We start from the raw sequence: 20,767 nt of genomic DNA on the forward strand, positions 1-20,767 counted from the left end.
GCAGACTTGCTAGCCTCTTCACTACAAGTTCTCTTAACCTCTGAGCCACCTCTCCAGCCCTAAAACAAACTTCTTGACAACAAAGAGGCAACAGTCAGCTTTCACCTGCAGGGTCCACCATCTTTCTTTCCAGCAGATACTTCACTAGGGGAGAGCTCACTATGAAACTCAACCAAACAGCAGAACACACCCCAGGGAGCCCAGGCTTCTCCAAGCAGCTCCTCAGCCTGATGTTTTCATCAGGGGAATACTCACTTGACATAAATAGATTTTGTGTAAGCTCCACTCTTCACCTAGAGCACAGATCTTAATGTCACTGTTCTCACCATTCAAAAACAATGTTTGATAGATGTACTTAGATGTGCTCTTTAGCTTTTTCCTGTTAAGAAAACACAAAATGATATAAGCAAACAGCTCAGTGGTAGACCACTAGCATCACTAGGCCCTGTCCATCAGGCAACATCTCACTGATTTCCATATACCACTTTTGTCCCACTTCTGAAAGATCCAACTTACCCACAGTATCAAAGAGGAGGAAGAGACATGTCAACAGAGGCTACAATGGGTGCTCTTACTATCAGCAGACAGGTAAAGCAGGAGAGAGATATCTCCAGCTATTCTTTATAAATTGTTGGTTCTAAATCAATTTAAGCTATTTGCTCAATAAACAAAGACAGGTGAGCAATCACACTTTGCTTATTTCCTTGTTTAGAAACCAGTACTTTAAGCCAGGCGCCTGGGGTGCATGCCTTTAATCCCAGCACTCATGGAGGCAGAAGAAGGCAGATCTCTGTGACTTTGAGGCCAGCCTGGTCTACAGAGTGAGTTTCAGGATAGCAAGGGCTACATAGAGAAAACATGTCTTGAAAAGACAACTAGTGCTATGGAAGATTCCATACTGCTGCAGTAACTGTTGCTTAACTAGAATCCAGTTGGTAGGGTGCTTGCCTTGAATGTATAAGGCCCTGGTTCAATCCTCAGCAATACAAAAAAAGAAAAAAATACATTCAAACTTATTTCAGCTCTAAACTAAACTAATTATAACTAATTTTAAACTCACAGTTTTCCCCACTAGACAAATAAATGGTTTGCAACCCTAGATCAAAGCTTTTCAGAACTATGCTCAAAGGATAAGTGTAGTGAGGGGAGCAGGCTGGCTTTTTGTCCTGCCCGGCTCCTGCACGGCTAGCTTAGCCCCAGAAATAACAACATACAAACTGTATTCATTTAAACACTGCCTGGCCCATTAGCTCTAGCCTCTTATTGGCTAATTCTCACATCTTGATTAACCCATTTCTAATAATCTGTGTAGCACCACGAGGTGGTGGCTTACCAGGAAAGATTCAGCATGTCTGACCTGGCGGCTGGCTCCATGGCGTCTGACCTCACTTCCCATCTTCCCAGCATTCTGTTCTGTCTACTCCACCTACCTAATTTTCTGTCCTATCAAAGGGCCAAGGCAGTTTCTTTATTAGCCAATGAAAGTAACACATAGACAGATGACCCTCCTCCATCAGATAAGCAGATTAGGGGCCATGAGTAAGGGCAGGGCCATAAAATATGGACACCCTGTAACCCCACCCAGAGCACCACCGACTGAATCTGCAAATATATAGACTTCTGCACAAGATTTATTTTAGTAGAAGAGCTGAGTTGTAAGAGCTTGGCAAACACAGTCTTGCAGACATAGCTCAGTTGGTAGAGTGCTTGCACAGCATGCACAAGGCCTTTGGGTTCAATCCCCACCACTGTATACACCAGATATAATGGACCAAGTCTGTACTCCAGCACTGGGGAGGAATAGGAAAAACAACCAGGAGTTCAAGGCCATATTTTGGTCAATAGTAAGCTCAAGGCTAGCCTAGACTACATGGAATCCCTGCTCAAAAAAAAAGTTCGCAATCTCTGCTTTAGATGATCCAGTAAGTAAGAGAATGGGGGCCAACAGCCAACAGAGAGTGATCCAGTTTTAAAATACATAATTTTAAAAAATGTTATTTATTTACATATGTGTCTGTGCATCTGTATACAAGCATGCACATGTGCAGATGCACATGCCTGTGAAATGAAGAGGTCACAGGAGGGTGGTAGAAGTCCTTCTTTATCACTCTCCCTGCTTTTTTGTTTGTTTTTTGAGACAGGGTTTTCCTATGTAGTCCTGGCTGTCCTAGAACTCGCTCTGTAGACCAAGCGGCTGGCCTCCTACTTGGAGATTCACCTGCCTCTGCCTCCTGAGTGCTGGGATTAAAGGTGTGTACCACTAATGCCCAGCTCTACCTGTTCCTTTAAGGCAGGTTCTCTCCCTGAACCTGGAGCTTATATTTTCTGATAAATTGAAAAACAGAAAGATCCTCCAGTCCATGTCTCCCTCCTGCCTCCCCCAGAGCTGGGGCTGCAGGTATGCACAGCATAGCTGGTTTGTTACATGGGTGCTGGGTTCATATATGAATTCCAGTTCTCACGATAATGAAGCAAGTGCTCTTAACTGCTGAGGCATCTCCAGCCCAAACTAACTTATCCTAAAATTTCTGATGACTTCTGGTAGCTTTCCTAGTAGTTTAAACTTTTTAAAATCTCTGGGCCTGACAGATGGCTCTGTGGTTAAGAGCACTGGACCGTGGTTTGATTTCCAGCGACTACATAGCTGTTCCCAATAGTCTGTAACTCCAGTCCCAGGGGATCTGGTGACCTCTTCTGGTCTCTGAGGGTACTACTGCATGCACAAGGTTCCTGTAAAGCACCCATACATATAAAGATAACCACCACCACAACAGAAACCAAATAATCGCTGAGTGTGGTAGTTCTAATTGTTAACTTGACACAAACTAGATCTACCCAAGAATAAAATCTCAAGGAGAGATTTGTCTGAGGGTTATCTTAAGTTAATTAAGGTGGGAAGATCAACATTTTGGGTGGTACCATTCCCTAAAAAGATTTCTAAACTGGGTAAACATGGAGGAAGCAGAGAATGCATTGTGTTAATTCACTGTTCTTTGCTCTTGACTCTGCACACAATGTGCCAGTTGCTTCCAGTTCCTGCCACCTTGATTTCCCTGCAACGATGGACCGTAAGTTGGAATTGTCAGCTAAATAAATTTCTTCCCCAAACTGTTTCGTCAGGGTGTTTTACCACAACAACAGGAAAATAACTGGGTGTGGTGGTGCATACCCATAACCTCAGTGCTCCTAAGACAGCAGATCAAGAGTTCAAAGTCAGTCTTGGCTAAACAGCAAGTCTGAATGAGACCCTGTCATGAAATAAAACAAGAGGAAATCACTGCTTCACCTGTGTCTGGAATCAGCATTGCATTAACAGGGTTCTCTAGACAAAACACACACACACACACACACACACACACACACACACACTTATAAGGGTGATTTATCAGAACAGTTTTTAGGCTGTGGTCCTGCTAAGCTACCAACAGAAGGTCCAAAAGTTCAGTAGTGGTTCAGCTCATGAGGCTGCTGAGAAGGTGTGGCCCAGATGAAAGATTTAAAGGTATATCAACTACCTCAAAAGATCAAGATTAAAAATGAGTCTTCCCACTTCAAATGATTTAATTAAGAAAAAAACACCTCACAGGTGTACCCAGCCCCTTAGGTTTTAGTTAATTCGAGATGTAGTTGAGTTGACAACTAAGAATAGTCTTTCAATATCAATTAAGCAATCACAAAAATGCTCCATATGCTTCAAGAAATGTTCCAATTCAGACTCCCTCACATAACACTAGGCTGTCAAGTTGACAGCTGAAACTAAGTAGAAACGTGAAAGTCAAGGAAAAGAGCGAGCAAGAGTCCCAAAGGAAACTCACAGCACAGGGAAACAGGAATTTTTAAAAATATATATTCGTAGCCGGGCGGTGGTGGCGCACGCCTTTAATCCCAGCACTCGGGAGGCAGAGGCAGGCGGATCTCTGTGAGTTCGAGACCAGCCTGGTCTACAAGAGCTAGTTCCAGGACAGGCTCCAAAACCACAGAGAAACCCTGTCTCGAAAAACCAAAAAAAAAAAAAAAATATATATATATATTCGTATGCCTGTAATTCTCAAATGACCATGCTTATGAAATGATAATGGGTGCAATAGCAGAGAATTGCTCAGAACAAGAAAGAGATATTTAAAGACCAGCACGTGAGTCTGGATTGTCAGGGTTCACCAATACCACGCTGCCAAAAGACTCACAATTAGAAGCATTCATTATATTCTAAAATACCAAAGAAAATACTTTCAAAAGTTCAGAGGAGAAAAAATATGGTCAACTAAAAAGAAAACAGAATTAGACTAGGGTCAAATCTTCATCTATGCTTAGGCAAGAAGGCAAAGACAGTATCATATCATCAAAGTCTCTGTGGGTAAAGATACCTGTTGCCAAGTCTAAGGACTCAAGTTTGATGCCTGGGACCTTCATGTGAAATAGGAGAGTCAATTTCCCGTCCTCTGACCTCTACAAGGGAATATGTACGCACATGTATACACACACCAAATAAAAATACAGTAATTGTTTCAGCCGGGCTGTGGTGGCACACACCTTTAATCGCAGCACTTGGGAGGCAGAAGCAGGCGGATCTCTGCTGAGTTTGAGGCCAGCTTGATCTACAGAGTGAGTTACAGGACAGGATCCAAAGCTACACAGAGAAACCTTGTCTTGAAAAACAAACAAAACAAAAAACTCTCAACAACAACAACAAAAAAAAAACAATAATTTTTTTTAAAAGAAGACTTCTGCACCTAAGGTTCAGTGATCACAGGGTAAGAAAGACTGTAAGAGCCAGAGGAACAGGAAATTTGCTGAGAGATTTTTGTGTCCTAGAAATATCAAAGAAGCTTCAAAGATAGACAGACACCTCACCAATATAGCTGCCTAAACAAGACCTGAAAAGGATAATACCAACAGGCACACTAACCTGGAAGAGGGACCTGTCATTGAGCCTCGACTCTAGATGAAGAGCTACAGGCAACTAGGGAATGCTGAGAGCTGGAGAAATACTGTCTTCCCCGGAAAGGGTCCTTGAATTGATTATCCAATACTAGTGATCAGCCCCCAAATCACACTCATAAACGCAACATTATACAGACTCAACATGCATTATATATTTAGAGAGGATAGAGGTCATGTATTTGAGAGAGAGTAAGAGTAGGTGGATACAGGGGAAAGGTTAAAGGGAAGGAGGAAAATGATGTAATTATATTTTAATTTCAAAAATAAAAGCTATAAAAAGAGTAGATGTTTAAAGATATGGAAAGTCATATAAAGTACCATAAGCAGTCAGCGGGAAAAAACAGAGACTAAGTTTACATTTATATAAGAAAAAATAATCACCTTCTCCACTCTTTCATGAGAAAATATCTGAAAGATGTAGTTCACTGAAATGACAAAGCTGGGGTGGGGGGGAGGGTTACTTCTTTAATCCCAGCACTTGGGAGATAGAGAAGTACAGACATCTGTGAGTTCAAGACCAGCCTGGTCTACAAAGCGAGTTTTAGGACAGACTCCAAAGCTATGGAGAAACCCTGTCTTGAAAACCAAAACTTAAAAAAAAAAAAAAAAAAAGAAAAGAAATAAAGGAGAAAGAAAGGGGGAGAAGCTACTGAACTACTGAGAACCTCAGTTATAATAATTAGAAGCAGGCAGACTCAGACTGGAGGAAAGGGTAGGCCCTTGTAGGCAGTCTAGGGTTCAAAGATGGGTTCCATGCAAGCGTACCTCAAAAGAGTGAGAAAAATCTCAAAACACAATAAAAGGATATTATTATTTTATGCAGCGAGAAACTCTAGGACAACAAGAAACTTTTAAAAGGGGGCCAGGCCAGGCATGGCGACACTGACTTCAACCCCAGGATCAGGCGGGGATAGTGGTAGTGAGATCTCTGTGACTCCCAGGCCAGCCAGAGCTACACAATGAGACACTGAAGGGAGGGAGTGGGTGAGATGGCTCAGCGGGTAAAGGCCGTGCCCACCAGACCTGAAGACTGGACGTCAAGCCCTAAAATCCACAGACCCCTCAAGCTGTCTTCTGATCTCTGTACATGTACTGTTGCAATGCCTTCCTCAAACAAAAATAAATGTAGATATTTATGTAGATATATTCATGTAAATAAAATACAAATAGAATCAGCCCAGTTGGAAGCACTTGACAGGAGGTAAGAAAAGACCCTAGAGGCTAGGAATGTAGCTCATAGGACAGAGTGCTTGCCTACCATCCATGAAGTCCTGGGCTCAGTCCCAACATGGATCAGTGACACTGCATTCCAAAAGGTGAAAGTTTAGTCTAACCATGAGGTTAGCAAATGCTTCCCCTGACATAGGCCCGAGAAGAGTGCTCTGTCAGCCTTGTCCACAGCCTGCTATCAGTGACTGGCTTATACAGTCAGAATACACCTGCTAGATTTCCATTTCTTTACAAATAACCTGTGAACACGATGCAGAAAATCTGCTGCAGAACAGTGTGAATGTTAGCACTGTGTCCATGTAAAAGACAGGCAGTTAGCAGAAGGGTTAGTTGAGGGGTGGGCACAGGAGCTAAAGCTTTTCACAAGCAGGTTTGTTGAGGTGGGCAAGCACAACGGACAACCTGACAAGGAATCAGAATCAGCAACCCAGATTACAGAGCCAAGAATTTTCTTACACCTTCATCTCTGCAGTCAGACATCTACTAGACACTCACACGCCGAATTCTGACATGCTTTTCTTTTCTTTTTTTTTGAAACAGGGTCTCACAACATAACCTAGGTTGTCCTTGAACCTTGAGTCTCCTGTCCCAGCCTCCTGAGTGCTGAGATTATAGGTATGTGTCCTGTACTTTTTTTAAAAAGATCTTTTCTTCTTATATTTTGTCTTTAATAATTTCCTATTCTTTGTTAGTAAGATTTATATTAAAATTTCCTTTTTCAGATCAGTTTCTCTTCTTTAAAATGTGTGCTCTGTCATATATTTCAACAATTACATTAAACATACATGGTCTACAAACTAATCAAAAGGCATAGACTGTCTTACTGGATTTTTTTTTAAAAAGCAAGATTCAATTATATGTTGTATACATACCTACCTTAAATATATATACACAAACAGGGGCTGGGCAGTTACTCAGACAAGAAAGTGCTTTTCAAGCACAAAGACCTGAGTTGAATAGGGGGTAAGCAGGAATGGGGGTGAGGGTGGGGGTGAAGATAGCAACCCAAATTGAATTGCCAGCATCTGTAATCCTAATGGGGTAGGGGGAAACAGGCAGATCCTTGGACCTGGCTGACTGGCTCGATTAGCAATCAATGACCCTCCACTTTAGTAAAGTGACCCTGCCTCAAAAAGGTAAGGAGGAGAGCAATACCGAAAGACCCTCCATATGCAGGCACATCTGTGAAAAGATGCTGCCAGGGAAATAGTTTGTCAGTAGAGTTTACCTAGAATGGCTAAGGCACCGGGTTATGGGAGGGGATGTCTGATGGGGTGGTTGGTTGATGGGATGTGGGATATAGGTTAGAAAAGGATGGAGCAGGTACATCAATTATCAAAAGGAAGTGGGAGTGGCTAAGTAGCTAAGGCTAAATAAAGAACGCACATCTTATGACATAAGGGTCAGTTCATCAAAGAGTTCTAATACTTACTGAGTGCACAAAAGGCAGGCACTGTGGGCCTGTAGAGGTGACTCAGGAGTGAAGAGCATATATCGCTCTTATTCAGGATCCAAGTACAATTCCCAGCATCCATATTAGGGGCTCACAACATCCCTGTAACTCTAGTCCCAGGGAATCCACCACCCTGGATACCTGGACTCTGCAGGAATGTGCACAAACCCACATACAGACATACATATAAGTAAAAATAAATCTTAAAAAAAAATTCGGCTACCTCATTTATGCTCATTCTTAGGTCTAAATCCTTGAGCGCTCTCAACACTCCCCAGCCCCTTCCTCCTCTCCCTTCTCTCTAGGGTCATCATATACAGCCCCGGAAGGTCTTGAACTCACTCTCTGGCCCAAGCTGACCTCCAACTTAAGATCCTCTTGTCTCGGCCACCAGACTTTACATATGACGGGCTTGTGCCACTTTGCTGGGCTAAATCTGTGCAACTTTATGAGGTGGAAATAGTATTTCCATTTTTCTGTACATCCACCTTGTAAATACATTCACACATAAACCCTAATGACAGGGTTTTATATCAATCTGGTTTTTACCTATGCTATTTATATGTTAGCTCTGCCACTGAGCCACATCTCCAGCACCTAGACTTTTTTGTCAACTAAAATGCAATGCATGTGTAGCAAAATACTGAGCATATAAGTTTTTAAAAATTTCATTAAAAATTACATCTGTGTGATTCTAACATTGACCTTAAAAGAGAAAAAAGAGCAAATATATTCCTTATATGAAAATACATTCTGGTGTAAGCCACATTTACTTTACAAGCAATTTACTTTTTTTTCAATTCTTCCCTCAAAAATCTTAGGCAACCTACACAGAGCAGAGCCTACATCAAGAAGTCTACTCTGACAAGCCTTTATTCTTAATTCGGGGGAACGTACAGTACTGCCAGTCCTCACATGTGCAATCACTGGTCCGTCAAGTAGACACAGAGAGGTGTGGTGTCCACGCCAGGCAAGTTTCCCTGTGGCTACCTACTCAGAAAGCAAAGGCACACTAGGGATGTCCGCAGATGCTCTGGCTAGTCCTTGCTGTCCCAGGTTGAGGCCCTGACATTCAGGAAGATTCTGGGTAAAGTGCAGAACCCTAGGCTCTTCAGCTCTCGCACTGACCCCAGGTCTGTTGCAAATGTCCACCTCCCGCACTGACCCCAGGTCTGTCTGCAAACGCCCACATCCCGGACTGACCTCAAGTGTCTGTAAACGCCCAGGTCCCGCACTGATCCTAGGTCTGTCTGCAAACGTCCACCTGCCGCGCTGACCCCAAGTCTGTCTGCAGACGTCCACCTGCCACGCTGACCCCAAGTCTGTTGCAAACGTCCACCTCCCGCACTAAACCCAGGACTGTCTGCAGGCGTCCACCTCCCGCACTGACCCCAGGTCTGTCTGCAAACGTCCAGCTCCCGTACTGACCCCAGGTCTGTCTGCAGACGCCCAGCTCCCGTACTGACCCCAGGTCTGTCTGCAAACGTCCAGCTCCCGTACTGACCCCAGGTCTGTCTGCAAACGTCCAGCTCCCGTACTGACCCCAGGTCTGTCTGCAAACGTCCAGCTCCCGTACTGACCCCAGGTCTGTCTGCAAACGTCCAGCTCCCGTACTGACCCCAGGTCTGTCTGCAGACGCCCAGCTCCTGCACTGACCCCAGTTGCCCAGCACGCGCCGGCTTCCGCACTGATCTTAGGTCTGCCCCGCACGAGCTCAGCTCCCACACCGACCCTCCCCGCGCGGCCGCCCCGCACTCTCCTGTCAAGGGCACCGGCTGCCCGTAGCTCGGTACCTGCGCGGGGTGTTTAGCAGCCGCTGCTGCTCGTCGCCCTCGTCCTCGTCCTCGTCTTCGTCTGTCTCAGAGTCGGGGTGGCAGTAGCAGAATGCGCCGCTGCTGCGCTTGCGCTTGCGGCCGCCCGGACAGTAACAGAAGCCCTGGGCCGCATCCTCGCCCGCGTCTGACCAGCGGGACGCGCCCCCAGAACCGGACGCGGGTTCGGGCTGCTCAGCGCGCCCCGCGGGCCGCAGCACCCGGCTGCTCAGCGCGCCCATGGCTCCGGCGCCTAGGGAGCGCCAAGGGGCCGCCCCGCCATGCCTGACGCCCCACAGCCTACTCGGCAGCCGCCTCGCGCACAGCCCCAACCGTCGCCGAGAACGCAGTCATCATCTCCATCCTCCGCCCCGCCCGCCGCGCCACAGCCGCCGGCTCCTCAAGACCTCGCCCCCTCGTTCTCGCAACAAAGCGCGCGCCGCAGAGCGCATGCGTGCGGCGAGCCCCCGGAAGGGGTGGAACCTGCGCGGCAAGATCGCGCATGCGCATGCGTCGGACACGCCCCCGCCGAGCTTAGCCCGGGTGAGGACAAACCTTCAGTGCTTCCGGCCTTAACATAGGGGCGTGGGCGCTGGGTGCTTGTGCTCGACGGGTTTGGGGACCCCTGTAGTTGATTCTTCCCGCTAGCTTCCTCGAGCCCGGGGTCTTCTCCATCACTGTGATGCCAGTTTGTGGACGGACATGTCATTATGGCCTTTGCTTCCCCTTCTGGGCTCTGGGACCATACTGTCCTGGCTAGACAGCCTTTACCCCGCGTTGTTGAGAGGTGTCGATCGGGAACCACAACCAGCCTCCAGTTCCTGGCTCCTTTCTTCTGCCTTGTTTCGATTTGGTTATTTTATTGTGTCAGGGTCTTGTATTACATGTTGACCTTCGACTCTGTAGAATGATCTTGAACTTCTGATCTCCTGTGTCCACTTCTCGAATGTTTTTCTCGGATTTTCAGCACGTGCAACATTGCCAGCCTATTTAATTGCCGGGTATCCGACCCAGAGTTTCATGAATGCTATGCACTACCAATTCAGTTACATCAATTTTCTTTCTTTTTCCTTTTTTAAGGAAGGGTCTCACTCTGAAGCTCAGGCTGGCCTGGAACTCTAGCCCCTGAGTGCTGGGAGTTGAGGCATGAGCTACCATGCCGGCCTTCTATACTTTCCAAAGTAAAATGTTCATAATGAAATGTTTCAAATAGAGCAATACAAATACTTGCGGACCCACTAAGGGCTTGGACTTTTTTTTTTATCACACTTATTTTGATTCGCTCTCATTCCCCCTTCAGCTTGATTGAGATATAATGGATAAGGATAAGAAAATGAGAAACCCCCTTGTGTACCCCCCTCTGCTTACATCCTCGCCTCTCCATGCTTTTTCTGTGCATGTCTTTACACGTCACTCAGATGCTCTTTTCTGCAGCGCATTCAGACATGTAATTTAAATGGAATCAGACTTCCCCAAACCTATGATTCAGAACCTTTCTCCTCTCTTAAAACTATACTTTGGATTAAATCTTTAGTTATGGTCACCACTCGTGGGAAGACCCATGATTTTCCAGTTCCTCGCCGAGGGGCTTCCGTTATTTCGTCTTTAACACTCCTTTAGAACAGACATAAACATTATCCATAAAAGCTTCATCAAGCAGATCCCTGGAAACAGATTTTCTGGGAAATTTTCAACTTTCTGAGCTCTTGCCAAATTGTTCCCAGAACTGACCGCATCAACGCGCCATCTGCACTCCTTTTTGGCCGTGTACTTTGCAGGCCACCGAGGTCTTGCTTTTGTTCATCCCTGAGGAATTGTGAGGGCCCTTAGCTGAGGCAGGTTGAGGTAAATGTTGAAGAAAGAGAAGGGTGGCTGCAAAGGAATAGACTGGCATATGCGAAACAAAACTGTAGCTCCTTAAGCTAATCATGAACATGAGAATTGTGACTTTCTACCTTCCCTCTGAATTTACACTTAAAGAAAAACTCAGCCCACTGAAAGTACACAGTCACAAAACACTGTCCCAACCTCAGAAATGTTTAAAATTCTAGCTAAGATGTCACTTAAAGGTTAAACATCTACTAAAATTAGAACAAAGAACCTCGTAATGCTTCCAAAAGGTAATGAAGTTGGAGTAGAGATTCCACAGTTCTGAGGAGGTAGCGTCGGTTCCCGAATCTGTGTTAACTGGAATGACGGGTCACATCAGCATGTTGTCTGTGGTTCCCACATCAAAGTGCAGGCCCCATTGCAGCGGGAACAAAGGGAAGTGTGTTCTTTGTGCACCTGTAACTTCTGTCCTTTGTGGTGCTAAGAAAGCAAGGGATGACTCGATCCCACTGAGCTACATTTCTGACCGTGTGCGTAACGTTTACTGTAAATGCTCCACTGAGTGGAGCAGAGTGTCACTCATTTTCAGAGAGTCATTTAATGTCATTCAGTAGTGTTTGGCATACATAAATGCCAATGATTTTGTTGGTTTTGTTTGTTTTGCTACTTTGTTTTAGTGTGAGGGGGTGCCATTCCTTGTTCTCCCCACCATGTGGGTTCTGGGGATTAAACTCAGGGTTTCAGCCTTGGTTTTTCAGGCTTGGCAGCAAAGGCCTTTACCTACTGACCCTTCTCAGTGTTATCTTATTATTTATTTGGGTGTGTGTGTACTCGAGAGTGCCTGCATGTGCTCATGTGGAAACCAGAAGACAATATCAGTGTCGTACTCTCTACATCCTCCTCCTCCTCCTCTTCCTCCTCCTTCTCCTCATCATCATCATCAGAGACAGGGTCTTCCACTGAACCTGAAGTTCATTGGTTCAGCTATAAGTGCTGGCTACTGAGCCCCTGGGATCCGTTCATCTCCACATCCCAGCCTTGGGGTTACAGGCACATACTCACTGGCTGTGCCTGGCTTTCACATTGGTGACAGGGATCCAAACACTGCACCTCGTGCTTGAGCGGCAAGCATATTACTCTCTGAGCCATCTCCCCAGCCCTTGTTTTGCTTTTTTGAGGCTGGGACTCACACTGACTATGTAGCCAGGGAGGGTTCTGATCCTCCTGCCTCCACCTCTCAGAGTAAACACTGGTCTTATAGAAGCAGGCTAACATACGATTAATGTGTTAATTCTTTTATGTTGATGTTTAGTATCATGATTCCTTCAAAATAGTTCCTTCCATGGCTCAGGAAGAAAAACATCTCCGACATGGAAAAATCAAACAGAAAGAATACACATTCCTTTAAAGTCACTGTTTTTTAATTAAAAATTTCTCAGGTTGCATACAAACCAAACTTCATGATTACATGCAAGCACCATGTCTGACTGATTGCAGGAACAAAAAGGCACAGTGGGAATCAAATCAACAATCTAAAGAGATTATTTTTTTTTTAACTGAAGAAAAAAATTCCCTTAGGTTAGCCACAACCCAAAGCATTGTGAACCAGAACCTCATCCGAGTCTTGCTCTTTCCCGTCACCTTTGAGCAAGGTTGGGACAGGAGCCCTAAGACTGTGGAATGCTTGGTGTGAGTGACGCCCAGACTCCTGGGCTCCACTGAACCACTCTTGAGATTGAACTTGTTTGCGGAGTTGGTGACTTTACTACATTTCTTGGGAAGAAGGTAGTCTCAGTGCAAGGGGACATGAAGCCTGCCACACCAAACACAGTACTTAGCAGTTAACATGATGGATACAAAGAAAGGAGGCTCATGGGAACTTCAATCCACAGCTGTGCAAAAGAGGAAATGGGGTGAAAATTATCAGTAACAGATGCCCAGGCTCCCACGTGAAGAAATGACTGGCTGCCCAGGGAAGAGAACACTTCTGTCCTGTCAAATTCTTACTGAAAAGAAAACCCAAAAGGAATTGGTGCATTCAGTCTCAGCAAAACACAAATGAGGAAATAATCTGTTACAGACATGGAGAACATTTTAATTTCTAATTCTAAATCTCCATTTAGGTCTTAAAAGCTTTGAAAGTACAGGTTTAAGGCATCAAAATGACTAACTATAGACGATAATAACACAGCCTAGATCACAGGAGGCAGCTGGAGGCGTTTTAACTGGAAATAAGCATTTGAGATAATGTTAATAGCAGTGCAGAAAAATGAAGTTTAAAAAAAAATCAGCGTTAATAAGCCTCCTGTCCTGGGTCTTGTTTTAACCGTCTCCTCCGCAGAGAATGAGGAGAACCTTTCTGTAGTCTCCGGAAGTGTCGCCCTGGAAGAAAAGAGAACACAGTTACCAGCAGTCACATGGTTCTTAGCCTGCTACACAGTTCAAAATCACCCATGTTCATTTTCAAACATGGCTAGATTTTTCTCAGGTCCTCAATTTGTTTTTTATTACAAAAGTAACACTTGGGCCTGGAGAGAGGGCTTGTATACTAAGGGCACCCCTTGCTCTCACAGAGAACCTGAGTTTGGTTCTTGGTGCTCTTAGTTGTCTACAGCTACAGGTTCAGGGGAATCTGGCACCTTCTTCTAGTCTCCTTCAGCACTGTGCACATGAGGTACTGCACACATGAGGCACATACAAACATCCATACACACACACGCTTACATACATATACACAGATATACATAAATAATAATCTTTTTAAAAAGAATACTTGTTCTGTGTTAAAAATACTTAAAAGAAGAGCATAGGAGCTGGGTGGTAGTGGTGCACACCTTTAATCCCAGCACTGGAGGCAGAGGCAGGGGGATCTCTGTGAGTTTGAGGCCAGCCTGGTCTACAAGAGCTAGTTCCAGGACAATTAGGGCTGTTACACAGAGAAACCCTGTACTGACAAACCACAGAGGAGGGAGGGATGATGGGAACCAGTGAGCCCGTGCATCCTTAGGTCTCTGCCTTTGCCTGCACCGGGGTGACCAATGCTTGCTGTTGCTGCTTTTCCGTGGGTGTGCTGGGGAACCAAACTCAGAGCCTCGCGTTTGTATGGCACGCATTTCGCCCACTGAGCCATCCGCCCCCAGCCCTATGTCCCCATGCCCGAGACTCTTTCTTTTTGATAGCGGCCCTCACATGACCAATGGATTCCCTATTTTTCAGGATATTTAATTCACAGGTCAAATCTTGATGAGAAGTTTGCTGTGTAAGCAACTGAGGCGTCTTGGAAATTAGTTTCAGCTTTGTGTTTACGAGACTCTCCAGGCTTCTTAAAGAAGCAAAGGAGTTAATGAGGGGTTGTGCGGGGTGAGTCAGTTTTCCCCACACCCACGCCATCTTAGAACTCCTGGCTGTCTGGTACCAAGAACGGCAAACAGGTGCGGGCGGGAGGGGCATGCTGGCTCACATTCCCAGCAGACCCTGCTGGGCGATTCTAGCTTCAGCTCCTGCCATCATTACCAGGCAGATGAGGAAGTTGTGCTCTGAAAAGTATTCATTAAGGGTTGAGAATGTACCAGAAGTACAGAACCTGAAGCCCTGAGTTCAATCCTTAGCAGGCACGTACACACGTACGCATGTGTGCACAGAGAAGTATTCATTCAATTTTTGTCTTTGAATGAGGAACCATGAGCGACAGCAATTACTCTATGCAGGGATCTAAGGAGGAAGAAGTATTCACCCTGGGGAATAGCTGCGGTTGGCGTCAGGTCCCAGAACTCAGTGTTGTGGAGAAGAGGCTATTCCCATGAGAACAGGTAACCAACTGTGAGAATCTGTCCATTTCTTACAGGGAAAAGCATCGTGTGTGAGAAACATGTAGATCGTGGGAATTTATAGTGGGTTAGTTAATGAGAAATGCCTCCCGTAGACCCGTGTGTTTGGGGGGGGCATTGGTAGGAGAGGCTATGGAATCTTCAGGAGGCAGAGCCTGGCTGGAGGTAGGTTGTCCCTAAGGGCAGGCTTGGAGGCTTTATAGCCCACCCTGACTATTCTGTTCACTGTTCACTCTGATTCCTGTGTTCAGATGCGATGTGACCAGCCAGCTTCCTGCTCCTTTGGCCTGCTCCCATGCCTTCCCTCCTCTGGAATTATAAACCAAAATCAACTATGTCTTCCTTAAGTGGTTTTTGGCATTTACTCAGCAACAGAAAGCAAATGATCACATACAACTTTTGCCATGGCAGGCATGGGACAGATCTTGGAGGAAAGAAATCAAAATCATAAAAGCAATTGAGAGCTCAAATGATGGTGTGTAGACCAGTTACAGACATAGGTCTTTTGCGTCTGTAACTGGTCTACAGACAAACTGTATATACCACTGGTATACAAAGGCCCTAAGGTTTGCAACACACGGGAATAAATTGTGTGAGATTATTGCTAATACACATTTTCCTTTATTGTGTATTTTGCACAAATGTGCATACATGCATCTGTGTACTACATGTATGCAAGCACCCATGGAGGCCAGAAGAGGGTGTCAGTCGGGTTCCTAGAACTGGAGTCACAGGTGGTTGTGAGCTGTCATGTGGGTGCTGGGAATGGAACTGGGGTCCCTCGAAAGAGCAGTCAGTTCTCTTAACTGCTTACCCCTTATCTCCAACCCCTGGTATTCTAACCTTTGGGTAGAAGGATATTTGAGATGGAGGTCAGGGGTGACGTTTCCTCTCTACACTCTGTTCACTACAACAGGTCAATTCCTTAAAATGTTGAATAAAAGCAGTGCTGAACCATTGTTCCAGAATTTTCATCCATGTTTGGGGCCAGCATGAACTTATTGCTTGTACACCATGAGAAAGGAGGGGCCCCAGATGGGCAGAGGGCCATCTTGGTTGGGAACAATATGCCTACAAGGAGAGACCTGTGGTGCTGCACTCCAAGGCCAGGCCCTGTCTTCACTGTGGTACCCTACCTTGATGAAAGAGTACAAAGACTTCCCATAGAGCCTCTTGAAGTTGTCCCGGATGTCCAGCATGTCGATCTCTGCTCGAGAAACCATCACTCTGATGAGGGTGCTGTCATCAGTGCCTAAGCCCTGAGGGAGGGAGCACAAGATCTTATATCAGGTGATGCTCTTCGTGGTCCAGAAAGGCAAGACAAGGCAATAGTGATTCTGCTACAGTGTCTTTGCTTGATGACCTGGGAGGCCCGAGGAACATCCTCATGCCTTAACTTGGGATGCAAGGCTTGACACAGCCCACCTTTCCAACACTCCATGTCGTGACCCGATGCTTTGCGTTTCCAAAGACAGGCGCTACGCTGTTCAGCCACCTGTACCGTCTACTCTCCTCCTCCCCGACCCTGTGCCAAGCTTCCCTCAAGGTTCTGCCTCAACAGAACAAGCTGGTTTGGTTTTGCTTTTTCCCTTCCTTCTTCCTTCTTTCCTTCTTTCCTTCTTTCCTTCCTCCTTCCCTCCCTCTCTCCCTCCCTCCCTCTCTCTCTCTCTCACTCTCTCTCATTACTAAGACAAGGCCTTGCTATATAGTCCAGTCTGGTCCCAAACTAAGCAACCCTCCTTTTTCAGCCTCCCAGGAGCTGGAATTGCAGGTGTGTGCCAGCACACCCAGCTCCCGTTTCCTTGTATGTTCTTTTCAAATCATCCCTCAAGGATACTGAAAATCAACACTCTGCCGATGTATCTGTTTAGTAGTGGGATGCTGAACAGTGTCCTCATGCCATCTTATCGTTAGTGTCTACATGCTTGCTTTTCTCTTTGAGGAGAGACAGTCTTTAAGAACAAAGACTCCCCACCATGTACGATGGCATAGGCCCGTGATAGCAGCACTTGGAAGGCTGAGGCAAGATGATCAGAAGTTCAAGGCCATCCTCAGTTACAAAGAGTATGGGCTACTGAGAATTTGTCTCAGAAGAACAACAACAAAACCCAAGCACTAAGGTTCCAGTTTCCTGTTGCCCTGGCAAGGCTGCCTGCACAGGGTCTAACACAGGCCTGGGAATCTGGCTCTGAAGCTAGACTTTGTCTCCTTGGGGCATTCTTGCCTCTGTGAACAGTGGAAACACACTGTGTATACTCTATATGCCTCAGTTTCTCCACTTGTAAAACAGGATAGTTTGTGCCCTGCTCCTGCTGTGGAGACACATGCATCCATACATGCAAGGCCCTGGGAGCAGGGCTCCGCACATCACAAGCTCACAGACAGAAGCACTCGGTATAATACAGCAGTATTCAGTGAGGGGTGGTGTTGAGCTGGATACTCCGGGGTGGAATCCGGGTGGCAAGCCTAAGAAGCTGAAAAACAATACGCCACAGTCTTTCAAACGGTAAAAGTGAAATTGTTTACCTTCATGGATTTGTAAAGCCTTTCAGCAAAATATGCAGGTTTGTTCCTTATGCACTTCACTGTGGAGAAAAGGAGCAAAAAGAAGTGAGCATGGGCCGCTCCCCTGCCCGCGCCCCTGCCCACGCCCCTGTCTGCACCCTGCCTGCTCCCCTGCCCGCACCCCTGCCCGCGCCCCTGCCTGCGCCCCTGCCCACACCCACGCCCACTCTCAGGAGGGCTTTCCCTTCTCCTAATAAATTAACTCTATTTCCATAAAAACAGAATGAAAAGATCACAGAAACAAAATCCAAGAACAAAGAGAACTGACAGCCATTCTCTGTTTCTACAGAGTCCCAAGAACTATTTCCTGATTGCTTTGCTAGACCCATTTGAGCCAAGCAGCGCTGGGTGAACAAGGTCTGCGCTCCGGACCCTTTGCCAGGGTCCTCAGCTTATCGGGTTTCAGGGAAGTCATTAATGATGCAGTCAAAGCAAGGGTGGCTCGCGGTTCCAAAATGATTAGTACATCTGCAGTGTAACATAGTTCTTAGGGAGCTGGAGAGATGCTCAGGGGTTGAGTACTTGTCCTTGCAGAGGACTAGGGTTCAATCTCCAGCACTCAAATAATTGCTTACAACTGCCTGTAACTTCAGTTTCAAAGGATCTGATAAACTCTTGTGACCTCTGAGGGAACAAGGCACACACATGGTACACAGATACACATGTATGCGAAACACCCATACAATCAAAAAGCTTAAAAATCAGCTGTTAAAATCAATTGACTTGCCAGATGCAGCTAACATGGTGTTATCTTTCTCTCATAATGAAATAGAAAAGTATCAAAGACAAAGTCATAAGACCCCTGCCACAACAGCAGTCAGAGTCAGGCTACACAGAATAGCTGCTTTTTTCAGTCAGGTTCTCCCGTGGCCCAGGCTGGCCTTGAACTCGTTATGTAGCCGAGGGTGATCTTGAACTACTGATCCTCAGGGCTGCCTCTACCTCCCAAGTGCTGGAATTACAGGTGTGCACAGTGTCAAGCTTTGCAAGTATTTCTTCTTTAAAGTTGTAGACCAGTCAGATGGGGTCGTTCATGTCTATGAATCTAGCACTCCTAGCCAAGATAGGAGGATTGCTACAAATTCAAGGCCAGCCTTGGTTACTGAATGAGAACATCTAGCAAAAGAAAAGTCTGGGACTAGAGAGATGGCTCAGTGGTTAAGAGCACTAACTGTTCTAACAGAGGACCCAGGTTTAGTTCTCAGCGCCCATGTGGTGGTTCACAACACTCTGTAACTCCTGTTTCAGTGGATCCAGCGCCCTCTTCTGGGATCCACGGGCATTGCACACATTGCATGCAACCAAAATACTTGCGCACAGAAAATTATTTAAAAAAACAACAGCAGTTCTGGAGAATCATCTTGGTGTGGTGGCACGTGGCTGTGGGTCAGGTATTTGGGGACTGAGGTGAGAGAATCACATTAATCCAGGAATGCCAGACCAGCCTGGCCAATTTACTGAGAATCCATTTTCTGAGATTCGAGAACGTACCCTCAGTGAGGGGAACGACTTTAATTTCAGAAAAGCACCACTCCATATCTCCGCAACAACATCTGGAGACTAAGGAAGACCACTAGCAGAATTAGTTCTGGGGCTCACCAGTTTACCTATAGCCAGCAGGGCATCTTCAAAGCTCCCCGATGTCTCCGATTTAATACTCTGCTCAATGTCCTTCTGGGAGATCCTTTTGTATTCATCAAACACTACAAGCAATAACAAGGGAGTGTGATTTAGAAACCGGGGCTGCGATGACTGATCTGCTAAGCGCACTTGCCCCCAAGCCTGATGGCCTGAACTGACCCCTGGAACCCATATGCTGGAAGCAGAGGACTGACTTGGGCAAATTGCCCTCCGATCTCCACATGTTATCTGTGGCATTTGCAAACCCACACACATAACACAAACAACATACGCTCTAAATAAATAAACACATAAATTAGTGTAATAAAAATTTAAATGCAGGGAACTAAAATTTATGGAGAGAATGAACACATTTTAACAAGCTTACAACTACTTAGGTATTTTTGGCATATTTCAAGAGGAAACCAACTATTACAGTGGGTGAGGGCCCAGGCAGGGTGTAGTCTGGCGGACTGGGCCCATCCAGGAGGAAGAGTGCTGAGCTCCCTGGAGAACATTAGGCACTAAGAGAATCTTTGGGTACATTTGTTTTCTTCTTGTGTCAGCAGACAGGGTCTGGTAGCTCACCCCTATAGTCCGGGTACTTGGCAGGTGAAGGCGGGATTGGCAGTTCCTCAGTCACACCCTGAGTTCAAGGCCAGCCTGGACTACTGAGTCCGTGTCATTGTGAAACGTCAGCTTTGACATCAGCTGTGTACGCCTCTCCATTCGGCTCGTTAGGACGAGAACAGTTCAGCCTCCTCAAAGCTGAGTCACCTCTGGGAGCAGCCAGTTGCATGTTTAATTAAATTTTTCGCATAGTTTTTTTCTTGCTTTTTGCCCAGGATTTTTGAATGCGATGAATGTTTTCCTCTCTTCTTCCAGAGACTTATTAGGACAGATATCTGTTTTATTTATCTCCTTAGTGGCTTTTGCTGGCATCCCGTCTTGTCTCCTCCATCCATGTGATTCTCATAGGTTATCAGTTAAGGGACAGCAATGTTCGGCAACTCACATCATAACCTTGGCCCAGTAGGGGCCCTCAGAGTGGCCTGCCCTCCAGGAGATGGTTTTCTTTCTTTTTCTTTTCAGTTGCGTGTGGTTAGGCATGGTGGTTGCACACTTTTGATCCCAGCACTTGGGAGGCAGAGGCAGGAGGATCTCTGTGAATTCGAGGTCAGCTTGGACTACATAGTGAGTTCCAGGCTAGCCAGGGCTACACAGTGAGACTCTATCTCAAAACGAGTTGTATGGGGTGTGGTACAGTATGTTCTAATGTGTGTGCATGCATATGGAGGCCAGAAGCAGGTGTCAGTTGTCCTCTTATTTTTAATTTAGTTTAATGAATTAATTTGGACCGTGTTCACCACTGCTTACGCCTGTACTTGTGTATACAAAGGCCACAGGAGGATGCTGAGAATCTTCCTTTCTCACCCAGGGTCTTACTGCTTTTAAGACAGGTGCACCCGCTGAACTAGGAGCTCACCCTG

The 20,767-nt window shown here is 45.9% G+C and overlaps 2 protein-coding genes across 2 annotated transcripts in view; both read right to left on the reverse strand.

Annotated features, from left to right (window-relative positions):
• The window catches only part of Gmcl1 (germ cell-less 1, spermatogenesis associated), a 42,639-nt gene extending 32,770 nt beyond the window's left edge, over positions 1-9,869 (reverse strand). The window contains exons 1-2 of the mRNA XM_041643725.1: positions 9,418-9,869; positions 256-379 (exon numbers count right to left, since the gene is read on the reverse strand). Of these exons, the coding sequence (XP_041499659.1) occupies positions 256-379; positions 9,418-9,677 (384 nt within the window). The 5' untranslated portion in view covers positions 9,678-9,869. The remainder of the gene's footprint in view (positions 1-255; positions 380-9,417) is intronic.
• Positions 9,870-12,668: 2,799 nt separating this feature from the next.
• Positions 12,669-20,767, reverse strand: part of Anxa4 (annexin A4) — a 52,258-nt gene continuing 44,159 nt past the window's right edge. Inside the window, exons 10-13 of the mRNA XM_041640964.1 lie at positions 19,265-19,360; positions 17,619-17,677; positions 16,229-16,351; positions 12,669-13,647 (exon numbers count right to left, since the gene is read on the reverse strand). Of these exons, the coding sequence (XP_041496898.1) occupies positions 13,588-13,647; positions 16,229-16,351; positions 17,619-17,677; positions 19,265-19,360 (338 nt within the window). The 3' untranslated portion in view covers positions 12,669-13,587. The remainder of the gene's footprint in view (positions 13,648-16,228; positions 16,352-17,618; positions 17,678-19,264; positions 19,361-20,767) is intronic.

The sequence above is a fragment of the Microtus oregoni genome, unplaced genomic scaffold, assembly GCF_018167655.1.
Source record: "Microtus oregoni isolate MIOR12 unplaced genomic scaffold, Mior012 000002F_ref0000024, whole genome shotgun sequence".
Lineage (NCBI taxonomy): Eukaryota > Metazoa > Chordata > Mammalia > Rodentia > Cricetidae > Microtus > Microtus oregoni.